The sequence below is a fragment of the Polypterus senegalus genome, chromosome 1, assembly GCF_016835505.1.
Source record: "Polypterus senegalus isolate Bchr_013 chromosome 1, ASM1683550v1, whole genome shotgun sequence".
NCBI classification, from domain to species: Eukaryota; Metazoa; Chordata; class Cladistia; order Polypteriformes; family Polypteridae; genus Polypterus; species Polypterus senegalus.
Genome location: NC_053154.1, coordinates 244,664,658 through 244,687,365, shown reverse-complemented (window position 1 = coordinate 244,687,365; position 22,708 = coordinate 244,664,658). Strand labels below are relative to the sequence as shown.

Below are 22,708 nucleotides of genomic sequence, written 5' to 3'. Positions count from 1 at the left end.
TCAGCAGGGAGACGTGAATCCCGTGGGGAAGCAAGGAAGGGAATGTAGAAACTGGAGTGACGGATGGCCTTATATAGGCAGGCAGCCAACAACGTGGGAGGCGTTGGGATGGGGACCCAACGGCGCCTCGCACGGTGACCGAGCTGCAGGCTATGGACGTATATATGTACGTCAGTAGGATTCAGTTAGCGTTGGGAACCCGCGTACCAAATTTCTTGAAGATGGGCCCATAAGTAACAAAGACCGCTGAAAACTTCAATATGGCGGCCGACAGTGGCATCATACTACCGAAATAATTACCAAATTTCAGCCTTCTACCTACACGGGAAGTTGGAGAATTAGTGACGTTGGAAAGTTCAATATGGTGGCTGACAGTGGCGTCATACCACGAAATAAGTGCGTACATTGGTTTCGGTTAGCGCAGGGAAGTCGCCTACCAAATTTCGTGAAGATGGGGCCATGAATAAGAAAGTTCAACATGGCGGACGTTGTTGACCGTTATGACCATTACACGTAGAATTTCGAAATGAAACCTGCTTAACTTTTGTAAGTAAGCTGTAAGGAATGAGCCTGCCAAAGTTCAGCCTTCTACCTACACGGGAAGTTGGAGAATTAGTGCCGTTGGAAACTTCAATATGGCGGCCGACAGTGGCATCATACCAATGAAATAAGTACGTACATAGGTTTTGGTTAGCGCAGGGAAGCCACCTACCAAATTTCGTGAAGATGGGGCCATAAATAAGAAAGTTCAATATGGCGGACGTTGTCGACCATTATCGACCATTATGATCGTTACGTGTAGAATTTCGAAATGAAACCTGCCCAACTTTTGTAACTAAGCTGTAAGGAATGAGCCTGCCAAATTTCAGCCTTTTATCTACATGGGAAGTTGGAGAATTAGTAGAGTCAGTCAGTCAGTGAGGGCTTTGCCTTTTATTAGTATAGATATATATATATAAATATGTATGTGTGTATATGTATGTATGTATGTATGTATACTGTAGATGTATATATGTGTGTATATGTATATATGTAGATATGTATTAATATATATCTTTATATGTGTGTGTGTGTGTGTGTGTATATATATATATATATATATATATATATGACAGCATATATATATATATATATATATATATATATATATGTATGTATGTATGAATGAATGACAGCAACACTCATAACAGTGACAAAACAATTACATTGACAATCATGTTACATTATTTTTAAAATGTTTTCTTTTCTTTTTCATAACTTCTTTAACACACTACTTCTCCGCTGCGAAGCGTGGGTATTTTGCTAGTTTAAAATAAAACTCACTGCGTTACTTGATTCATATAATAAAAATAAACACTTTCAGTTGATTACTCACTGTTTGTGATGGTCTACAGGTGGACTTGAGTGTGTATTCAGCTTGACTGGCCGGTGTGGCTCAGCACTAGAAGGTCTGACAGGAATATGGCTTAACAAACCTAGATTGTCAGATGAGGTCACAGGCGTGTGTTGATGAAGCCAAGGGCTGGAGGTATTCTATAAAAGAAAATGTAACAAACACCTGTTATTGTTGTCTAAGGTATAAAAGAGAGACAGAGAATATTGAGTGCAATGAAGTTTAAGAATTTAAGGTAAATATTACATAAACATATTAATCAGGTAGTGTCATGGTTGCACTTTTAAAGATGTCAGTTGAATACTACACAATTAAAACAAATTTTACTACAGATATTTGTAAAGCAAATGCACAATATGTTATTTGTTAATAATATGAGCTGCTAAAGGCATATGTATTTTTTTAAACCTTTAACTCTGTCATCGAGTTCCCAAAATTACTGGTTCCTAAATGTATCTAAAAGGACCATATCAGTACTTTTTAACATATCATCAGGTTAATTTTTAATTTTCTAAACTTATTAATACATTGTATTTCTGTAAGCTAGATTTTCTGTAAGATTTTTATAGGCATTACTACAGACATACGCATTTTACTTTTTTTTGTTGGGCTTAAAAAATGTATTTATATACATAAATAAAAACAACAATAAACATTTACAAATGTTAAAGAAATATATTTCTAAGCAGTACTCAAACTATAATGTAAAAATGTAAGGCAACGTCTGACAACTGACAAGTTATCATGGGTTCATAAATTTTCATTTGCAAAACATAATACAAGCATAACTAATACAGTATATAATTCTCTTGTTGGATACGAATAACAGCAACATCCCAGTCCAAATCCTAAAGGAAAAGTCTGACAGCACTAAATAGACATATGAATACTGTGTATATGTCCAATCCATGTCCTCAAGTTTGCTGAAATCACATTTAAAGAAGACTGCCACTTGCGTATGTGGATTTCACTCTCACCAAACAACAAATCTTAATTCACGCAGATATGCCCCTTCATTGGGAAGAAACACTACTTTTCCCTGATGGCAACATGAATTAGAAGAACTACAAGTTTCCGACTTAAAGTTTAAATATGAACAATATATTTAATCTCTTTTCGCTGATCTGTTATTTCACCGAGTAATAATTTCCAAATGTTTGCGCTAATGCAATCTTTACTATCATTTTTTGAGACTTTAGAATTTTAGTACTTTCATTATCTCTAACCAGCTCTGCATGTGAATCACACCCACATTTTTTAATTCTTTACGACGTTCTACTTTGTCATCTACTCTTTGTCTTTTATTTCCGACTCCGGGCATGGTTAAATCTCTTGGCACAAAGTCTTATCTCGCGGGATTTGACAGTATTTCTCTGAAAAAGTCACATCTCGTCCCAGGCTAAAAAGTCTTGTCTTCTCTCAGGATTTTTTTATATACAAGACAGGCAAGGAAGTCGTCATAATAAGGATGATGAGAAGTATTCTCAATCAAATAATAAGTACAAAGATATCATTAAACTCAAAAAAGTATTATATATTAAATGTATAAGTGAATACTGTACATAATGCATAGATAATAACATAGGACAGTCACGATTATAGGATAATAGGGGTGCATGGGATATTGGTACTGGAAGAGTAGGAAAAAACTCCAAAAGTTACTGCAAAAAGACAATTCCACTTGGGGATTAATCAAGTGTTAAAAAAAAAAAAAATTGAATATAGTACAGTACCAGCATTTTCGGTTACTGTAAGTGAACATCAGCTTTCCACTTAAACCCCCCACCAGGTGGAGTAACAAGGGAAAAACATACTCAGATGTGCTGGAGGTAGTACTGGGCGATATGACGATATGTATTGTCTTCTATCGTTTCTAACCTAATTTTATCAATTACTAAATAAAATATTGCATTAAATAGGCTATGACAAATGTATGATAATGTCTTGTCGCTATGCAATGCATACTCTATGCTTTATATAAGTGATAATCAAGAATAAAAATGAACTTTTTCGCAAAAAAACTCCGTCTTGTGGTTTTGCGACAAGACGCTTTACGTTGTTGTGACATGCTTTACGCTAGTTAACTCGTGAGTGCTTAAAGATGGAGACGCAAGAGGTTAAAGATGAATGCCCGGAGTCACAACAAACTGAAACTGCTATGCAGGCAGCAGCCCAGGAAGTACTTTTACCGAAACGTGGGGGTACGTCAGTGATTTGGTTGCATTTTGGCTTCAAGAGCTCTGACACGGAGCAGAAGACAGTCATGTGCAAACTCTGCCAAAAGACTGTTTCAGCGCCCGGCGCGACACAACAAACCTCTTTACCACTTGAAGAAGGTCCACGAAAAGAATACGGAGAATCAAGAAATGGGACGTAAAGAAAGTTGTGAAACAGCCCGGGCAAGTGGCGAGAAAAAATATAGCCAGCCTAAAATTAAAGAGTCTTTCATAAAAAGCACACCGTATGAAAAAACGTCCCAGAGCCATAAAGAAATCACATGTGCCATCTTGCATTACATTTGTAAAGGCATGACCCCCGTGTATGCAGTTGAGAAGGGTAGCTTCCGAGACCTCGTCAAAGTCCTTGACCCGAGGTACGTTATGCCCAGTCGTAAGCACTTCAGTAAAGTCGAGTTGCCTCGCTTATATAACGCATGCCGGGCCCAAGCAGAGAAGGATGTTCGCAGTGTGGTCCATTATGCCTTGACAACTGACCTGTGGACGAGCAGAGCTACGCAGCCCTACATGAGCGTAACCATCCATTACATCAGCAAAGACTGGATCCTCTGTGCTCGCTGTTTACAGACTGCGTGACTTTCCAGATGACCACACGGGAGCCATGATAGCCCAAGGTGCGTTACTCGTGCAGTAATTTGTATGAGGTACTTTTAGTTTACTGTTCTGTCATTTTACTGTAGTAATTCGAGAAAGACCCTAATAAAGTATTTATCTATCTATAAATTTGACAGAGTCATTTTTCTACTTTTACAAAGTAGCCTTTTATGTTTGCACTTTTATTCATGGCTAATGCCTTAAACAGTGTTATGTTCAACTCTGATATTTACTTTTGATACATTATTTTGGTTTGCAAACTTTGCACTACAAGGTTGAAAAATGTTTTGCGTTTATTTTTTTATAATTGAGTGCTTTTCTGCTCAGAAACTTGAAAGGGTTGTGCACTTTAATTTTTTTTTTTTTTAAATAAAGTTTATTTTGATAATACTATTTAAATAACTACGATGTGGATAAAAATGTGAAGGCTACTGTAGCTCTACCTCCACCACATCTGTTGTCAGTTAATACATTTATATTGCTAAACTAAAATGTATTTTTCTCATTTGTGACAGTTCAGTTAAATGTCACTTCAAAATAAAGTTGCAAAAAAAAGTATTCAATGATATTTTTGTCAAACTTTTCAGAGAATAACTGAAAACGTACTTTACTGTGGGTGGTATATCGTGATATATATCGTTTTTGTGATATAAAATAATCCATATCGTGATATATGATTTTTCCATATCGCCCAGCACTAGCTGGAGGCTTAATGAAACCCACATGGTTCAACACCTATTGATGTGAGGCAAGGAAGACTTCAAAATGTGACCCCCACCTTCCCCTATGACTGCTTTGAAGATTCAACATTTCATGGGGATACCCCTTCCCCATTTGCTTTGATGTACATTTTTTGCCATTGAGAAGTGGGGGCACATTGTCTCACAATGGTGTGGCATACTAGGCAGGTGGCACAATACTGCGGGCACCAGACAGCCAGGAAAAAGATGTGCGATGGTGGGGTTGTAAGTTATCTGTTATTTGATATGGAAATGTTTTGGTACTGGTACTAAGACCGAATGATAAGATTGATGCTGAAGTCAAAAATTAAGTGTCAATACAACACTACATGACAGTAATTAAAACTACATTCTCCAAATGAAAAAATCTTTCATGTTAAGTGATTGTTTAAATTTACTTTCCAAAAGTATACTGTGAAAAAATAACATTCTTGCAATTCATTTTATACATATTTTTCTTGTTTAGAGGTTTTGATAATAGCCGTATGCTTCAAATTCTAATATCATGGTTTTAATAAAATATTACTTTTTCTCATTAGTATAACAACAAGAAAAATTTCTGAGGAACACAGTAAGTTAACATTAAAAAAAACTAATTTCTATTTATTTATAATACAATATATATAAAATTAATTTTCAGAAGCTTACTTTTAAGCAATTATACATACCCTTCTAATGCCAGCTTCTGAGGTGACTGTGTTTTCTGGATGGACCCACTTGGAGGAAGGCAAACTAAGACCTGGGAAGGAATGAGTTCCATTTGGATACTGCCAAATGATTGGGTAGAGACCAAGCTGATTGTAAGAAGCATGAGTCTGTCCCAAGATATGAGGTGACTGTTGTTGTAAAAACTGTTGCGGCTGATGCTGATGATGATGAGCTAAAGCTAAATGGCTTAAGCCACTAGCATGAGTGGATTCCAGGCGAGGGTGTCCACCCAATAAAGAACCTGTGGGCATTCCAGGGAGTACAGTTGGAAGAATATGAGGGTGATGAACAGAATGGTGTGGAGCACCAGTAAGGGCGTGTGCATTAATAGCAGCCATTGAGGCTTGAGGCGTAGATCCTGAAAGAAGATGTGAAGCATGATGACTATTGGCAGTTAAACATGTTGCATGTGAGGATGCATGGTGTGGATGAATATGCTGAGCCATATATGTAATATGGTTAGCCTCTGTTTCAGGCCTAACAAGTGCAGGATCCCTGTAAACAGTGAAGTGTTCATTTTTGTCTATTATAAGGGGACTTTTAGTTGTTTCCACCTGGTTTATTCTAGATGCAACTGGTTTAAAGCTTGACTTGGGAATATCAGTCTCAGTTTTCAATGCTGATCTGTTTGTAACAGATGGGGTATCTTGGTACCTAGATTTTTGTTTATAAATCTCAGGTGATCCATTATGTTTTAAACTAGATGTATCAGTAAAGTTCTGTTTTGACTGCACTATATCTTGAGATGCATTAGATTTAGACCTTCCTACTTCAAGAGAATTCTCTGACTTCCGTTTTAAAGCATCGGATGTGGGACTCAATTTATTTAAATTCCTACCCTCTTCTACAAAGTTGGCTCTGTTTGTACAAGACATAACTGAAGAGTACAGAGCTTTACTTTCAGCTACAGCAGATGAATCACTAACTGCAGCAACCGGTCTAATAACCTCTGAATGAACAAATTCAATTTTACTAGAAATATTATTGTTTAATTGCTGTTTGATATCTGGTTTCCTCAAATCAGAAACTAAAGGATTTACAACTAAATGTCTTGATTCTGATAAATACACATCTGATTTCTTGGATGTGTGCACAAGAGAAACTGCCTCAGAAGTTTCCCGAGATTCATTACTTGAACTGTTTTCCTTAGTAATATCAATGACACATTTTGATGTAGGAGTCTGTGATGGACTGTTGGCATAATGATCCTTGGGTAAAGACTCCGTAGTGTTTTTTATTTCTACAATGCATCCCTGGACATCTGGCATACTGGCGTGCTGATCGTAGTGAGTAGGAGGCTCTGTTGGCTGAGGTGGAGATTTTTCCTCCTGCAACTCACTGTCAACTGACATGTGTATTTCAGATTTTTGAGTTGTTTCTTCTTTCGTTGTATCCCAAGGAGACTGTCTGCCTGTTAAAACCTGTTCATCTGCTCTTTTGCTAATATGAGACTCATCTTCACTAGGTTGTGAAATACTCTTGGATTTTATCTCAATTTCTAAATTTTGCTCAAAAGAAGAATCTGTCACTATTTTGGCAGAGTTTTCACAGTCACTGTTCTCAGAGTAATCTGAGATACTCTCTGCCTTCAGTCTTTTTAAAGTAGCTTTCTTTTCATCGTCTTCATTCTTTCTTCTTTTGTTTACAACTTGTTTGTTTCTGTGTTTTGGAAAATCTGTAAAACACAACAAATGTAAATATACATGTTTTAAATAGATAGATAGATAGATAGATAGATAGATAGATAGATAGATAGATAGATAGATAAAGATAGATAGATAGAGAGATAAAGATAGATAGATAGAGAGATAAAGATAGATACTTGCAATAAAGATTTAGAAATGTATGCCCATTCCAAACCTTACAAACATAAACACACACTCTAAACCATTATAGAAGGTTAAAGAGAAGTAAACAGAAACTGATTTTTTTTAAACTCGTTTCATGATTAAAAAAAAACAAAAAAAACAAGAGATAGCTATGCTAAATTTACACATTTTTCTGGGCAAAATATGTTATTTTAAAAAAATCTAAAAATATTTAGTACTGTATTACTTAACAACATACTAAAGACTAATTTTCATGGGAAAAAAATTTAAAAGACACTTTGTCCTGTGTTTAAGATTTAAACAAACAACTTCTTAAAAAAATCATTCTAACAATACTGCAGTATTGATGTTTTCACCACCAATGTTAAATTCGTTAAATCTACCACTCAATCTACACTAGAAATGGTTGACATAAGGAAACTAGTGAGAACAAAATTGATATGAATAACTTGTTCTTCACAGTAGACAATCCTAGATCATTTTAGCCACTTAGTTATAGTCTAGTTTTAGTCAACAAAAAGTAAATTAGTTTTAGTAAATTGGTTTTAGTCGACTAAAAGTAAATTAGTCCAACAGTCAAAATCAGTTGGATATCTTGTTTAACATAAAAATATGCACAGAATATACTGTACCTCTAAACTATTCCACTAACATATACATTAATAAGCCAAACCACATGTAGTGATTATTGAACATAAAATGAGTAGGAGTAGAAAGGATTTATTCCAAAGGATCTTGGTCAGATAATGGCAGCTCCAGTCTGTCATCATAGTTTTCTGAATTTCAACATGCCTTATCTAGGATGCTATAAGATTTTATGAAAAAAAAAAAAATCTATATATGACATAAGTGCTTTTACCGCATTCTTCACATTTAAGGGTTATGCTCATATACAATAGTTTGTCCACAAAAACCAAAAGAATAACACAAATTTAGTGTTTGCAGATTCATATTCAGCAATTAAGTAATGCTATTTTGCCATACTGTACATATCATATTAATTGGGAGATGTGCTTTAAACACTTCAAGCACTGAAATCGGAAATACATTTAAAGTTTGTATTAACAAAGGGAGCAGGTCAATTAATCGACAATGTAGGCAACCAAAACAGCCACTTTGTTTGAAACTCACCTCGATTTTTAATTGCTTTGACTGTTGTCGCCACTGTGCCCATAGCTGTAAGTAGATATGTGCAAGGTGATTTCACCCACAACCTTGTACTGTATCCACCAATAACAAAATGGATGGACATGTTGATGAAACAGGTGTAGATGTACTCATTACAATCAAAGAACGAATTTGAAGCATCCATTCCTTTTATCAGGACTGTGTAGGACACTGTATTAAAAGTGATTAAATCATGTCATCTGCTGTAACAAATACGTGACACTACAAGCTAAACAGGTACAACTCACATCTGAGGCTGAGCTCATCTTACTGTGCTCTCAAAGCTGCATAAATCTGTTTGTTTAGCATCTCATAAGGAGATAAATCTGGCAGTAAGAAAGTCGTGTGTGTGTCTGTGTGTTGGCTTTTTTTCCCCCCATTAAAAAGCATGTTTCCCCAATCACACACTGAAATTCTCTGACACACATCATTGCCAGACATGAATTCTGCTGTTTTTAGAACATTAGAATACTCTAGACGAGAACAGGTCATTCAGCCCAACAAAGCTCGCCAGTCCTATCCACTTATTTCTTCCAAAAAAACATTGATTCAAGTTTTGAAAGTCCCTAATGTCTAACTGACTACCACACTACTTGGTAGATTATTCCAAGTGTCTATCGTTCTTTGTGTAAAGAAAAACTTCCCAATATTTGTGCGAAATTTACCCTTAAGTTTCCAACTGTGTCCCCGTGTTCTTGATGAACTCATTTTAAAATAACAGTCTCGATCCACTGTACTAATTCCCTTCATTATTTTAAAAACTTCAATGTAACCTCTTAATCTTCTTTTGTTTAAACTGTATAGGCTCAGCTCTTTTAATCTTTCCTTATAATTCAACACCTATAGCCCTGGAATCAGCCTAGTTGTGCTTCTCTGGACCTTTTCTAGTGCTGCTATGTCCTTTTTGTAGCCCGGAGACCAAAACTGCACACAGTACTCAAGATGAGGCCTCACCAGTGCATTATAAAGGTTGAGCATAACCTCCTTGGACTTGTACTCCACACATCCTGCTATATAACCAAACATTCTGTTAGCCTTCTTAATGGAACACTGCCGGGAAGTCGATAGCTTAGAGTCCACTATGACTCCTAAATCGTTCTCATAAGGTGCACTCTTGATTTTACAACCGCCCATTGTGTATTCAAACCTAACATTTTTACTTCCTATATGTAATACTTTACATTTACTGACATTAAATTTTATCTGCCACAAATCTGGCCAAGCCTGTATGCTATCCAAGTCCTTCTAAAATAATATAACAGATTCCAAATTATCTGCTAATCCACCTATCTTGGCATCATCTGCAAACTGAACCAGCTTGTTACTTATATTCCTATCTAAATCATTTATATTTATATATATATATATATATAGCAGCGGCCCTAGCACTGACCCTGTGGAACACCACTCTTAACACTGGCCAGTTCTGAAGAGGTTTCTCGCACCAACACCCTCTGATTCCTGTGTCTGAACCAATTCTGCACCCATCTAAAAACATCACCCTGAACTCTCACTTTTAATTTGATGCCCAGCCTCTCATGTGGTACCTTATCAACTGCTTTCTGAAAGTCTAGATAAATAATATCATATGCTCCACTTTGATCGTATTCTTTTGTTGCCTCCTCATAGAATTCCAGCATGATAGTAAAACACGACCTCCCTCTTCTGAACCCATGCTGACTGTTCAGAATAAGTCTGTCCTTGCCATGTGTTGCTCAAACTTATCCTTAATAATTCCTTCCATTAAGTTTCCTGTGATGCATGTTAAGCTTACCGGCTTATAGTTGCTTGGATCTGCCCTGTCACCCTTTTTATATAATGGGATGATATTTGCCATTTTTCAGTCCTTCAGAATCTTTCGAGTATGCAGTGACTTCCTAAAAATGTGTCAAGGGTTTATATATGTACAGCGGAACCTCGATTCACGAACGTCTTGGTTCATGTACAAATCGGTTTACGACCAAAAAGTTCGGCAAACTTTTGCCTCTGTTTATGACCATACACTCGATATACGAACACGACAGTTTCCCTTTCAGTTTGTACGTGTTCAGTCTCCCCCTGTGCAATTTCTTTGCAGCGAACGAGCAAGAGAGCGACACACACACACACACAGGTGCGCGAGAGAGACGCACACACAGGCATGCGAGAGAGACGCGCGCACACACAGGCACGCGAGAGAAAGAGAGACACACACACACAGGCACGCGAGAGAGACACACACACACAGGCGCACGAGAGAGAGAGACACACACACAGGCGCACGAGAGAGACACACAAGAGAGCGATGGACGCAGAAGGTAGAGAAGGCAGTTAAAGAATGCACTGGGCTTGTTTTTGTTTTCATTTCTGTTTACAGCGATTGGTTCGTAGCGTGCATTGTTGCAATGTTACTTTTTTTGGTAGTTTATTAAATTACGGATTTTTCAAATGTTAATTTTTTCCCTGTGCTTAACACTCATTAAAAAAAAAGTGATTTTAGCGAGCCATTCTTAGCGATATAGAGCAAACTATTGCAGTGTTAGTTTTCTCTGTTGTTCAAGGTTTTCTCAGTGTTATTCAATGTTTTTACATTTAGTTTACTATTACTCTGTGCATTCTATGGTATAATTAACTATATTTGTGCTTAAAAACTAAAAAAATATATATATACAGTATTTACATACAGTTCATACGGTCTGGAAAGGATTAATTGTATTTACATACAATCCTATGGGGGAAATTGCTTTGGGTTACGACCAAATCTGTTTACGGCCAGAGTTTAGGAACGAATTACGGTCGTGAACCGAGGTTCCACTGTACTCACTAGCCTCCTTAAGAACACAAGGATAAATATGATCTGGTCCTGGTGATTTGTTTGATTTCAGCTTATTGAATCTGAGCAGCACTTCTCCCTCTACAATTTCCAAATCCCTCAGTACCTCTTTAGTAGTCGCGTTTACCTCCGAGAGGTTATCCACTTGCTCACTTGTAAACACCTCAGAAAAATTTAAGTTATGAGCATCTGCTATTGCACTGTCTGTATCTTTTAATTCCCCTTTAATATTTCTGATACACTTGACCTCCTTCTTGGCTGTTTTTACTACTATAATACTGAAAGAATCTTTTAGTGTCTTCTTTCATCTTATCTGCGGATATTCCTCTCCAACTGTCTTTAAGCCTCCCTGATATCCTGGTTGCCCTCATGTTCTCATACGCTTTACTAATCACTTTGCAGTCATTAGTCTTATATGCCTTATAAAGCAGTTTTTTCCTTTGCAACTTTTTAAAATCTTTATTCCACCGTGGAGTTATTTTTAGTTTCCTATTAATTCCAAATTTAGTTATGTATCTGTCCTGCATTACATGTAAAACATTTTTAAACCTGTTCCACTGCTCCTCGACTGTCTCCACACTTAAAAGCTTACCCCAATGTATACTACTAAGACACTGTCACATCTGCTCAAGATTATCCCTACCAAAGTTCAACTTAACAATTTTAGTTTTTGCATCTGCACTCTTACAAAATACTGAGAATTGTATTACATTATGGTCACTTGACCCTAGTGGTTCAATCACCTCTACACCCTCAATTCTATCCTGATTATTACAAAATATTACATCCAGACAGGCTTCACCTCGTGTTTGTGCTTTAACATGCTGTATTAAAAAACAGTCACTGATTACTTCTAAAAACTCCTGCTCTGGTGCTCCTCCATCTGCAAGATTATCCCAGTTAATATTTGGATAATTAAAGTCCCCCATGACTATAATATCCCTGTAAACTTGCCTTTTGATATTACTAAAAGTTGTGTGTTGAAATTACTGTCTGAATTGGGTGGTCTGTAACACACTCCTAAAATAAGACCTCTTTCCCTAATATTTTCCAGGCAAAACCACATGTCCTCACTAAGATGGGGCTCATCATCCAACTGAAGAGGACTTACATTTAAATCCTGTTTGGCATAAACAGCAACCCCACCTCCTTTTCTGTTCTGTCTATCCTTCCTAAAAAATGCGTACCCCTCTATGTTACACTCATCCCCATCTTTGTTATTTAGCCTGGTTTCTGTCATAATTATGCTCTGCTACATAAAACTCCAACTCATTTACCTTATTTTTGATACTTCTAGCATTAAGGCAAGCTATTTTTAATGTGTTACTCCTTCTATATTTAAATGTTTGCTTAGAATTTACATTACTATGCATTTTTATTTCTACACCATTGTTTGTTCTTCCATGTATAGATCTAAATCTGGCCTGTCCTAAACTCCCTGCCCCCCATTCCCTAGTTTAAACAATCCTCGACTAGCCTACACATATGCTTCCCCAATACATTGGTGCCCTTCCAGTTCAGATGTAACCCGTCATGGCGGAACAGGTCCCATCTGTTCCAAAAGGAGTCCCAATGCCCCATAAACCTATACCCTTCTACCCTGCACCAAGATTTGAGCCACGCGTTAAGCCTTCTAATCTCCTCAATCTTACCTGGACTGGCGCGTGGCACAGGCAGAATTTCAGAGAAGACTACCTTGTCAGTTCTGCTCCTCAGCTTGGCACCTAACTCTTTGAATTTGGTTCACAGAATTAACAGACTACTCTTATGTATGTCATTTGTTCCAAAATGGACAATGACAACTGGATCCACACCTGCTGTGTTGCCTTCCAGGGAGGTCTCCCACCTGTGCTCCCGGAAGGCAACACACCGTCTCTCTCTCTGGAGCACACCTGCGCTTCAATCCCCTAATGATCGAGTCCCCAACTATCACTACCTCTCTCTTTTGGGAACTGGTTTTGAGGTGGCCTGTTGGGGCTCCTCATCCCTGCCTACCACCTCAGAATTATCAGAGACACCGTCCAGCTCCGCAAGGACATGATAACGGTTTGACACTTCTAATTCTGGGGTTGATGCCCCCAGACAGTGTGCACCCTTTACCTTACGCCTTGTGACCGTGACCCACCTATTCCTACCTGTCTGGTCTGGAATCTCCTCCCGCGCAATATTGGAGGTGCACACTATCTCACTAAAGGACACCTGGGCCAAGTTCGCCAATTCTCTAATACAACGCAGGTCAGAGACCCTGAGCTCGAGGTGCTGGATCAGCTGGCATCTCTTGCAGATGTAGCCCTCATAGACAACTGATTCTTCCAAACCATCATCTATAAAGTCCAACATCCAACAGGACTTGCGTTGCACTGGTCTCATTATTAAAATTTGATTTGGGATTAGTAAACTGTCTTAACTTTTTGTTTTTCTTAAAATTAAATTTCTTCTTCTTTCGGCAGCTCCTTAACTTAAATGGTAACACTAAGATCTGCTACAGATATTTTACACCTTTTCCCCTTAAGCTCCTGTACTGTTCTCCCTCTCAGCTGCCTGCTATTTGTCTATGAGGTTAACTTTACTTTTCTCTGTCTCTTCTCCTAACTTTGCACTCCTCTTACTTATAAGCTCTGCACTCGCACTGTTTGTATTCCCCTGTATTAATGAACCCTTACGCTGTCGTCCACTTAACTGTTCTGCCTCTAGACCACTAAGGACTGTTTAATCTAAAGTCCATCCATCCTCTTCCGCTTATCCGAGGTCGGGTCGCGGGGGCAGCAGCTTAAGCAGAGAGGCCCAGACTTCCCTCTCCCCGGCCACTTCTTCCAGCTCTTCCGGGAGAATCCCAAGGCGTTCCCAGGCCAGCCGGGAGACATAGTCCCTCAAGCGTGTCCTGGGTCTTCCCCGGGGCCTCCTCCCAGTTGGACGTGCCCGGAACACCTCACCAGGGAGGCGTCCAGGAGGCATCCTGATCAGATGCCCGAGCCACCTCATCTGACTCCTCTCGATGCGGAGGAGCAGCGGCTCTACTCTGAGCCCCTCCCAGATGACTGAGCTTCTCACCCTATCTTTAAGGGAAAGCCCAGACACCCTGCGGAGGAAACTCATTTCAGCCGCTTGTATTCGCGATCTCGTTCTTTCGGTCACTACCCATAGCTCATGACCATAGGTGAAGGTAGGAGCATAGATCGACTGGTAAATTGAGAGTTTTGCCTTACGGCTCAGCTCCTTTTTCACCACGACAGACCGATGCAGAGACCGCATCACTGCGGATGCTGCACCGATCCGCCTGTCGATCTCACGCTCCATTCTTCCCTCACTCGTGAACAAGACCCCGAGATACTTGAACTCCTCCACTTGGGGCAGGATCTCTCCCCCAACCCTGAGAGGGCACTCCACCCTTTTCCGGCTGAGGACCATGCTCTCTGATTTGGAGGTGCTGATTCTCATCCCAGCCGATTCACACTCAGCTGCGAACCGATCCAGAGAGAGCTGAAGATCACGGCCTGATGAAGCAAGCAGGACAACATCATCTGCAAAAAGCAGTGACCCAATCCTGAGTCCACCAAACCGGACCCCTTTAACACCCTGGCTGCGCCTAGCAATTCTGTCCATAAAAGTTATGAACAGAATCGGTGACAAAGGGCAGCCCTGGCGGAGTCCAACTCTCACTGGAAACGGGCTCGACTTACTGCCGGCGATGCGGACCAAGCTCTGACACCGGTTGTACACCGGTTGGACTCTCTAATCTAAAGTAAACAAATAAATAAAACTTAACTACCTTATTTGCTCCTAGAGCCCCTTATGCCTGATCAGCGTCTTAACGCAGGCCGCTTATCTGCGCACTGTTGAGCCTTCCCTTTTAAGTGCATTGAAGTCAGCTGCAGCCTTTTTTCCTTTTCCTTTAAACTAAGGAATAACTGTTACGATGACGTGGTTATTTGATTACAACGTTTACTTTTCAAAACGTGTTGATGTGGTACTTACTGTATCATCGCCACTGTAAGCTGTTTTCAAATGTAGTTTTTACTTACATTTTTGTCACATATTACTGTGCTATCTGAAGTTATTCATATATTTAGTTTATTCTTATATTTTAGTTTATCTGAACTTCATATAATAATTACTCAGTTAAAACAGAGTATTTTGTATTGGCCCCATTCCTTCTTTCTTTAAAGAATTTTCTGATCAACATATCAACAATGTTCTTGACATGGTAAATTGTTCATTAGATTCTGGCATTTTCCCAGATTCTATCAAAACTTCTGTAATTTAAGCCTCTGCTAAAAAAATAACCTTAAGTTGATTATTCTACTTTAGGCAATTATAGGCCAATCTCCAATTTGCCTTTTCTCTGTAAAATTCTAGGAGAACAGTTTTCCAGCAATTAAGTAAGTATTTGAATAAAAACTTTATTCTTGATAAGTGCGAGTCAGGGTTTAGATCAAATCATAGTACTGAAACAGTTCTAGTAAAATTAGTAAATGATGTGAAAATTAATGCACATTAATTAATGTGCATTAAAAATATATGATATTCTATGTGGTGTACCTTAAGGATCAATTTTGGTACCATTATTATTTTCACTCTATATTCTTCCATTAGGCCAGATTACTTCAAAACACAATGTAAATTACCATAGCTACTGTATGCTGATGAAACACAGCTATATTTATCCATTGTGCATCATGACCCAGAGGCTCTAAAAACCCTTTGATCCCGTGCCTTACTAGTATAACAGAATGGATGAGTATTCATTTCCTTAACTCTTTCAGGCGAATGTCGACTTTGGTTAAAAGAAGTGGTTGACGGTGGTAATCAACTGTAAACGGTGACAAAACCCACTGTTATATTTTAGTTGGACTCTCTTTGCTAGAAGGAAAGTCGGCTTCATTGGTTTGACCGAGATTCACTGCGCACGCGTGAGCAGCGAGGAGCAAACAACAGCCAAAGTAGCATGGACACCTGGCTAGAGATCAAAGTGGAATACTCCGTAGGTGACGTTTTGCAAATGATCGCTGAATTGGACTACTACTTATCAGTCTCCGATTTTGATACTAGTGATTGGAAAATTAATATGGGGGTCCCAGTTTGTGCTGCTTATGGCAACATTTGCCTGGGAGTACCGCCACTTACAATGACAAGAGGATAAATACCAGATTGTGATGCACTGCGACTGTCCCTTGCCATGTGAAGACGGCTTGGCAGCCAGCCTGCCACATATTCCTGGCAAATTGGCAGCCAAAGCACACAGGTCATTTGTGTTGATTTCTGTGTGAAGCCAATACTTTTTGTGCTTTTCAGAAAACTGTGCTTTTTTTTAGGATATTCAGCCCTCAAAGGGTTAAGCTAATCAAGGAAAAAACAGAATTGTTAGTTATTGGCAGCAATAAACAAAGTGAGATTCTTGGAAATAAAATTAATCACCTGGACCTGTGAAACAAACCCGAGTTCAAGAATTTAGGTGTTATTATTGACCCTGACCTTAATTTCAGATTGCTTATTAATAATATTACCAAGACTGCTTTATCCCATCTAAGGAACACTACAAGAGCGTGATCTCTTATTTAAAAATGCTGAAAAATTAATAAACTTAATTGTATTTAGCCGACTATATTACTGCCATGCTCTCCTATCAGAACTACCCAAGAAGGGTACAGTTTGTTCAGAAGGCAGCAGCAAGAATTTTAACCAAAGAGAAAATATCAGCATGTATCCCCAATATTAATATCTTTACAATGGCTGCCAGTGTCCTTTAGAATTGATTTTAAAATACTTTTATTTGTATATAAGGCTCTGAACAATCATGCCCCTCCCTACACTTCAGAATGGCCGTTTCTTTATGCACTGAATCACAGTCTTTGACCTGCAAATACTGGTTTACTCGTTATTCCAAGATCTAAGCATAAAAGAACTGGTTAGGCACCTTTCTATTCTTACGCACCTAAAATTTAGAATATTTACCAAAAGAAATATGCCAGGCTAAATCTGTGGAACATTTCAAAAACCTTCTAAAAACCAATTGTTTAATCTGAGCTTCCAATAATTAAAACAAGATAATGATTTGGTGAAACATTTAGCTTTCTGATGTATAAATAAGTACCTGGCATTTTTTAAAATAAAAAATGTGTTTATTTTGACATATATATATATATAAAATATACAGTGTATGTAATATTAAACACAGGGAAAACATCTAAGTAAAAGGGAGGATTTGCTGTTTGGAGTATTTTTAAGATGAAGATGTACTAGACATGGACAAAACTGCAAAAAATCTATTTTAAGTTTCAATGAAATTTGATGATTTGAAGGAACCTAAGAAAATATGATTTTTTTTAATTAACTATGCATTCTCATCACAAATAAGGCTCATAGGCAAATATTACAGCATGTTAAAAAGGCATACATTTGCATACTCCCATTTCAGACTTTTAAACTGGTAATATACAATATACAAAAAATCTACAAATAACTTGATGGAGCAAATCACCGGTAGTGTTCTTTTTGTACATTTCCTCTTATAAATACAAATTTAAACTTTTTAAACAAGTAAAGTGCAGGACAAGAGAAAAAGGATTGTAATCAGTTGGCACAATGTGAAATAAACAATAAACTTCTCAGGCTTCTTCGGGGTTTAATGATTTGAAAGTCGTCTTAAAAGAGCAAACAAAAAAATAAACAAAAAAATTCAAAATCAAAAACAAACCAAAACACCATAGTAAAGCGTTTTAGTCTTGACTGCATTTTCTCTTCAACGATTTCCTCAATAATACAAGCCTTCATCATTTCCTTGGACAATTCTCTCATTGTGGCCTAAAGTTCTGGTATTTTCACGAAGCTCTGCATAGCTTTCATCATATCTGTGTTCTTCACTAATGTGCATGCGACTCTTAAGACAGACCGCTGCTTTTTCATACTGAGAAGGACGAAGTTCATTTGCGCTTTAGAGGCATAAAGTTTGTTTACAGCTTTTTGAGAATATACTGTATCACCTCCTTTGCCAAGATAATACAGACATTCTTTTGACCTTTATTGTACAACTTTAACTGAACATTTCACCTTCTCTTCTTCTCTCTGAACATCTCGAATTTGTCTGTCAATCGCCCGCATCTCTCTTCGAATCTTCAATGACTATTCATTAACCAGTTCTTTTGGGGGTTTCTCTGGTGTTTCCCAAAAAGGCCCATTTTGGTACGCTTAAAGAGAATTGAAGTTTTGTGCTTTTTTATTGTCCCTCATCCTGTGTGTCCTCAAAGCACCCTATTCAGCAGTGACCTGGGGTACTGAACGAAATGAGGAGGCCTTGGAAACCTTTATTGATGACTGAATCAAGGAGTTTTTTTGTTTTCCACTCCTCCGTGTCAGCTAGTCAACTAATCACATTCAGGAATCAAGAACACCATCTACTGTACATCCTTAAATCAACCAAAACTGCTATGGACCATTTTATTTGCTTTTGTATTTTTTCACTGAATTTAGTTACATCAGACAGCTTTTACATAATGTGTTACCATGTACACATGCCTAAGTCAACTGTAGCTATATAATGTATATATCTATACTAATAAAAGGCAAAGCTCTCACTGACTCACTCACTCACTCACTCATCACTAATTCTCCAACTTCCCGTGTAGGTAGAAGGCTGAAATTTGGCAGGCTTATTCCTTACAGCTTACTTACAAAAGATAAGCAGGTTTCATTTCGAAATTCTACGCGCAACGGTCATAACGGTCAACAACGTCCGTCATGTTGAACTTTCTTATTCATGGCCCCCCTTCTTCACGAAATTTCATAGGCGGCTTCCCTGCGCTAACCGAAAACAATGTAAGTACTTATTTCGGTCGTATGACGCCACTGTCGGCCGCCATATTGAACTTTTCAACGGTCTTTGTTACTTATTGGCCCATCTTCAAGAAATTTGGTACGCAGGTTCCCAACACTAACTGAATCCTACTTACGAACATATATACGTCCATAGCTTGCAGCTCGGTCACCGTGTGAGGCGGCGTTGGGCCGTCCGTCGCTCCAGTGTCTACATTCCTTTCTTCCTTCCACGGGATTCACGTCTCCCAGCTGATAACTACAGACATTTTATTTAATCCACAGCTTCTCCGCTGTTTTATTGTTCATTTATTACGATCATACTTATTGTTTAGGTATTTTAGACTTACTTTACGTTGTTCAGGTACACATTTCCTTTATCATTCCAACCGTACCCCCATTAACATGTCTATCGAGGTGATCACCATCGATCAAAGAACTGTCACTTACCGAGTGGTTTCCATGCCCAGAGATGGCAACTGCCTTTTTCATTCTCTTTGTTACATATTGCATGGCCATATCAGCCTCACTCTTGATATCCGGAGGAACATTGTGTCTTATGTATTGAATGACTGGGACAGGTTAAAGGTGTGGACTGATGACGGTACAGGAGATAATTATACTACACAGAAGCACTATAAGAGTGAAATGCTTAAGTCCTTCACCTATGCATCTGCATGTGAGTTGATGGTTGCCGGTGAATTGTTCGGTTGTCGCTTTCAAATGTACCAAAATGGCCAAATATTTTACACCTTTCGACAACCGCCAATGCCTCTTAAACATCTTAGATTTACAGGTGACGATTTCAGTAGTGGACACTTTGCCGTTTATGAATGTTTAAACTCTCAAAAGCTGGATGTGAAGTTATCGATGAAACCGGTTGTATACTTACAACGCTTGACAGATGCCGAATGTCTCTTCAACACAAGTCCTACAAATACTGTCGTAATTGAAACAAACCATGAAACTGAAACCGATTATGACAGCAGCAATCCAAGCTGTGAGATTTTAAACAAGATTACTGTTCACATGGCCAACTGTACGTTGCAAGAGTAAGCTCAGTGCACAGCTTGGTCATATTACAACCGGAGGGCCGAACTCACAAAGTGGTATACAAAGAGATTAACAAATAATTATTGGTATATTTCCCTCAGTTTAAAAAGGTTTAAATTTTCTTCTTTATAAAAACTTTTAAAGCAGTACTTCGCCGCTGCAAAGCGCGGGTATTTTGCTAGTATATATATATATTTATGTTTACATATACATAAATTAGACCTGGTTGTTCTCTTGCCATCTTAAGCCTTTTAATTAGAAAACAATACTAACATGTTTCTCGTAAGGGCCGATGTATACTTAACGCTCAGAACGCGTACGCGCCCGCATCATGGCTGCCACACGTTCCCAGCGTTCATTTTACGCGTCCTCTGAGCAGGTCCTCAGAAATTAACGCGACGCGTGCGCGAGTTGCAGTACCAGCAAAAAGTCGGGGGGCGCAGTGTGCTAAAAGTCGGAACGTGACGTCAGAGTCTCCGTTTACTATCTACATGTGACAGTAAGCCTCTATGGAGATCCTACGGGATCGATGTACGCGCTTTGCTGTTTGATGAATGGTTCAAAGTGGTTAAGCAAAATGCCGACATACAGATGCATTCGTGTTGCTTTTATATTCAAGCGTCGCATATTCCCGATCGCAATGACACGATACATTTTAAAAGTCTCACATACCATCTTTTGTGCCGTCTATTTTTTAACTTTACCTGCTTTCAGGTCCAAGAAGCTCGTACCGATTAAAAATTCACAATTCACAACACAGAGAAGCCGAACATGTTCTCACCGTGATAATATCTCGCACTGCCACCTGGTGGATTCCTCCAGATTTACGTAAAGTACGCGTGCAAGTATGAACACTACAACGCTTGCGTAGCAGGAGCGTCCGCTGCAGCATGCGTCGCGTGAAGTATAACTCCGGCCTTAGAGTGAAGGTTTGTTTTGAACTTTAGGGTTTAGTTTTGTGTAACAATACCCAGGTTGATAAATTATTGTAATATTAATTAATAATATATAATAGAGCATATAAGTAACTATGGTATACTTTTATGTTTTATTGATTCATTTGTGGAAAGTACCTTCAGTGGCATGTAAATGTATGGTAAGGTGCTACATAAATAAAATTATCATCATTTGCAGTTACGCATTAGTGCAGTACAACCTTACTATCAATGTGACATTCCTACTACACCTAAAATAAACAGACGCACTTCCTGCATTGGTATTAGCAGGGTGAACAAGAATGGAGCAAGAGTGGAGCAGGAATGAAGCAGTATTCTGGCTGACATTGTGATTTCCTGATGGTGCCCAACCTAGTGTTATCTAATTACAACCGTGCATACAAGTTTTAAAAATTACACCACTGTACTAATGCTTATTTTTTTGGCAGACCATGTCACATGTAATAGAGCAATGTAAAGAACTTCACATTATTGCTCATTGTCCAGTTGTCTGTCTGAACTTTTTCGCTTTGTTTATTTTTTGTCAATAATGATTTTAAAAGCATCCTGAAGACTGGTGGTTTCTTATTAACACGAGAATTACCAAAGTCTATGAAAAATCTCATAAATTCGTCCCACCTTAAATCCCTTCATACCTCTCCGTCAGCATCTTTTGTCTTTTAAATGTGTCGATAAGCAGCAAGCAGCATCACATCCCCCTACTGCCACAAAATGTTTTTTTAGCTCAAGTCTGTTTACCTGCTTGTCAGTTGCTTAAAGTTGTATAGAGTTAGAAATCAAGCAAAATGACACCTTTCATAAATACTATATCGTTGTTTGGAGCACATGCATTTCATGTGTCTTCCATATATACAGCAATCTATGTAAACACATTGTTAAAAAAGAAATGTTTTTCATGTTTTAGTAATAATTGAAAAAATGTAGATATTAAGCATAATGAAGCCTGAAGTCCAAATATCAAATAAACACTTTCACAAAAGGTACAAATATAACGAAACAAGTGCGCTTTTATTCAAGATTGTAAATGCAGAAAAATACCACACGTCAGGGTGCAGCATTGACAAGTCTTTAATGCGACTGCTTTGGTGGCGTAACGATAACAACTGCAGACTGGTAATCAAAAGGTCACAAGTTCGATCCCGCACAACTCCGTTTTGAAGTGAACTGCTCTTATTCTTACAATTTTAGAATAAAAACATACATTTGATTTGAGTCTGTAAAAGCCAGTGTAAATGTACAATACTTGTAAAGGTTAGTATTTTTTTGTTCAGCTTTATTTGCCCAGTTACGTTCACACTCCCACCAACCCCCCGATCTGACACTGCTGTTTTCACATAAAGAAGCGCTATACCAGAGGTGAACTCTGATGATGACTAGGGTCCTACATTGGAGAAAGAATGCACGTCACAC

The 22,708-nt window shown here is 38.3% G+C and overlaps 1 protein-coding gene across 3 annotated transcripts in view; it reads right to left on the bottom strand.

Moving 5' to 3' along the window:
• jmjd1cb (jumonji domain containing 1Cb) overlaps positions 1 to 22,708 on the bottom strand; it is a 354,346-nt gene that overhangs the window by 51,207 nt on the left and 280,431 nt on the right. For all 3 annotated transcript variants that reach the window (XM_039771144.1, XM_039771154.1, XM_039771164.1), the window contains 2 exons: positions 5,633 to 7,347; positions 1,376 to 1,533 (listed from right to left, as the gene is read on the bottom strand). In XM_039771144.1, the coding sequence (XP_039627078.1) occupies positions 1,376 to 1,533; positions 5,633 to 7,347 (1,873 nt within the window). The remainder of the gene's footprint in view (positions 1 to 1,375; positions 1,534 to 5,632; positions 7,348 to 22,708) is intronic.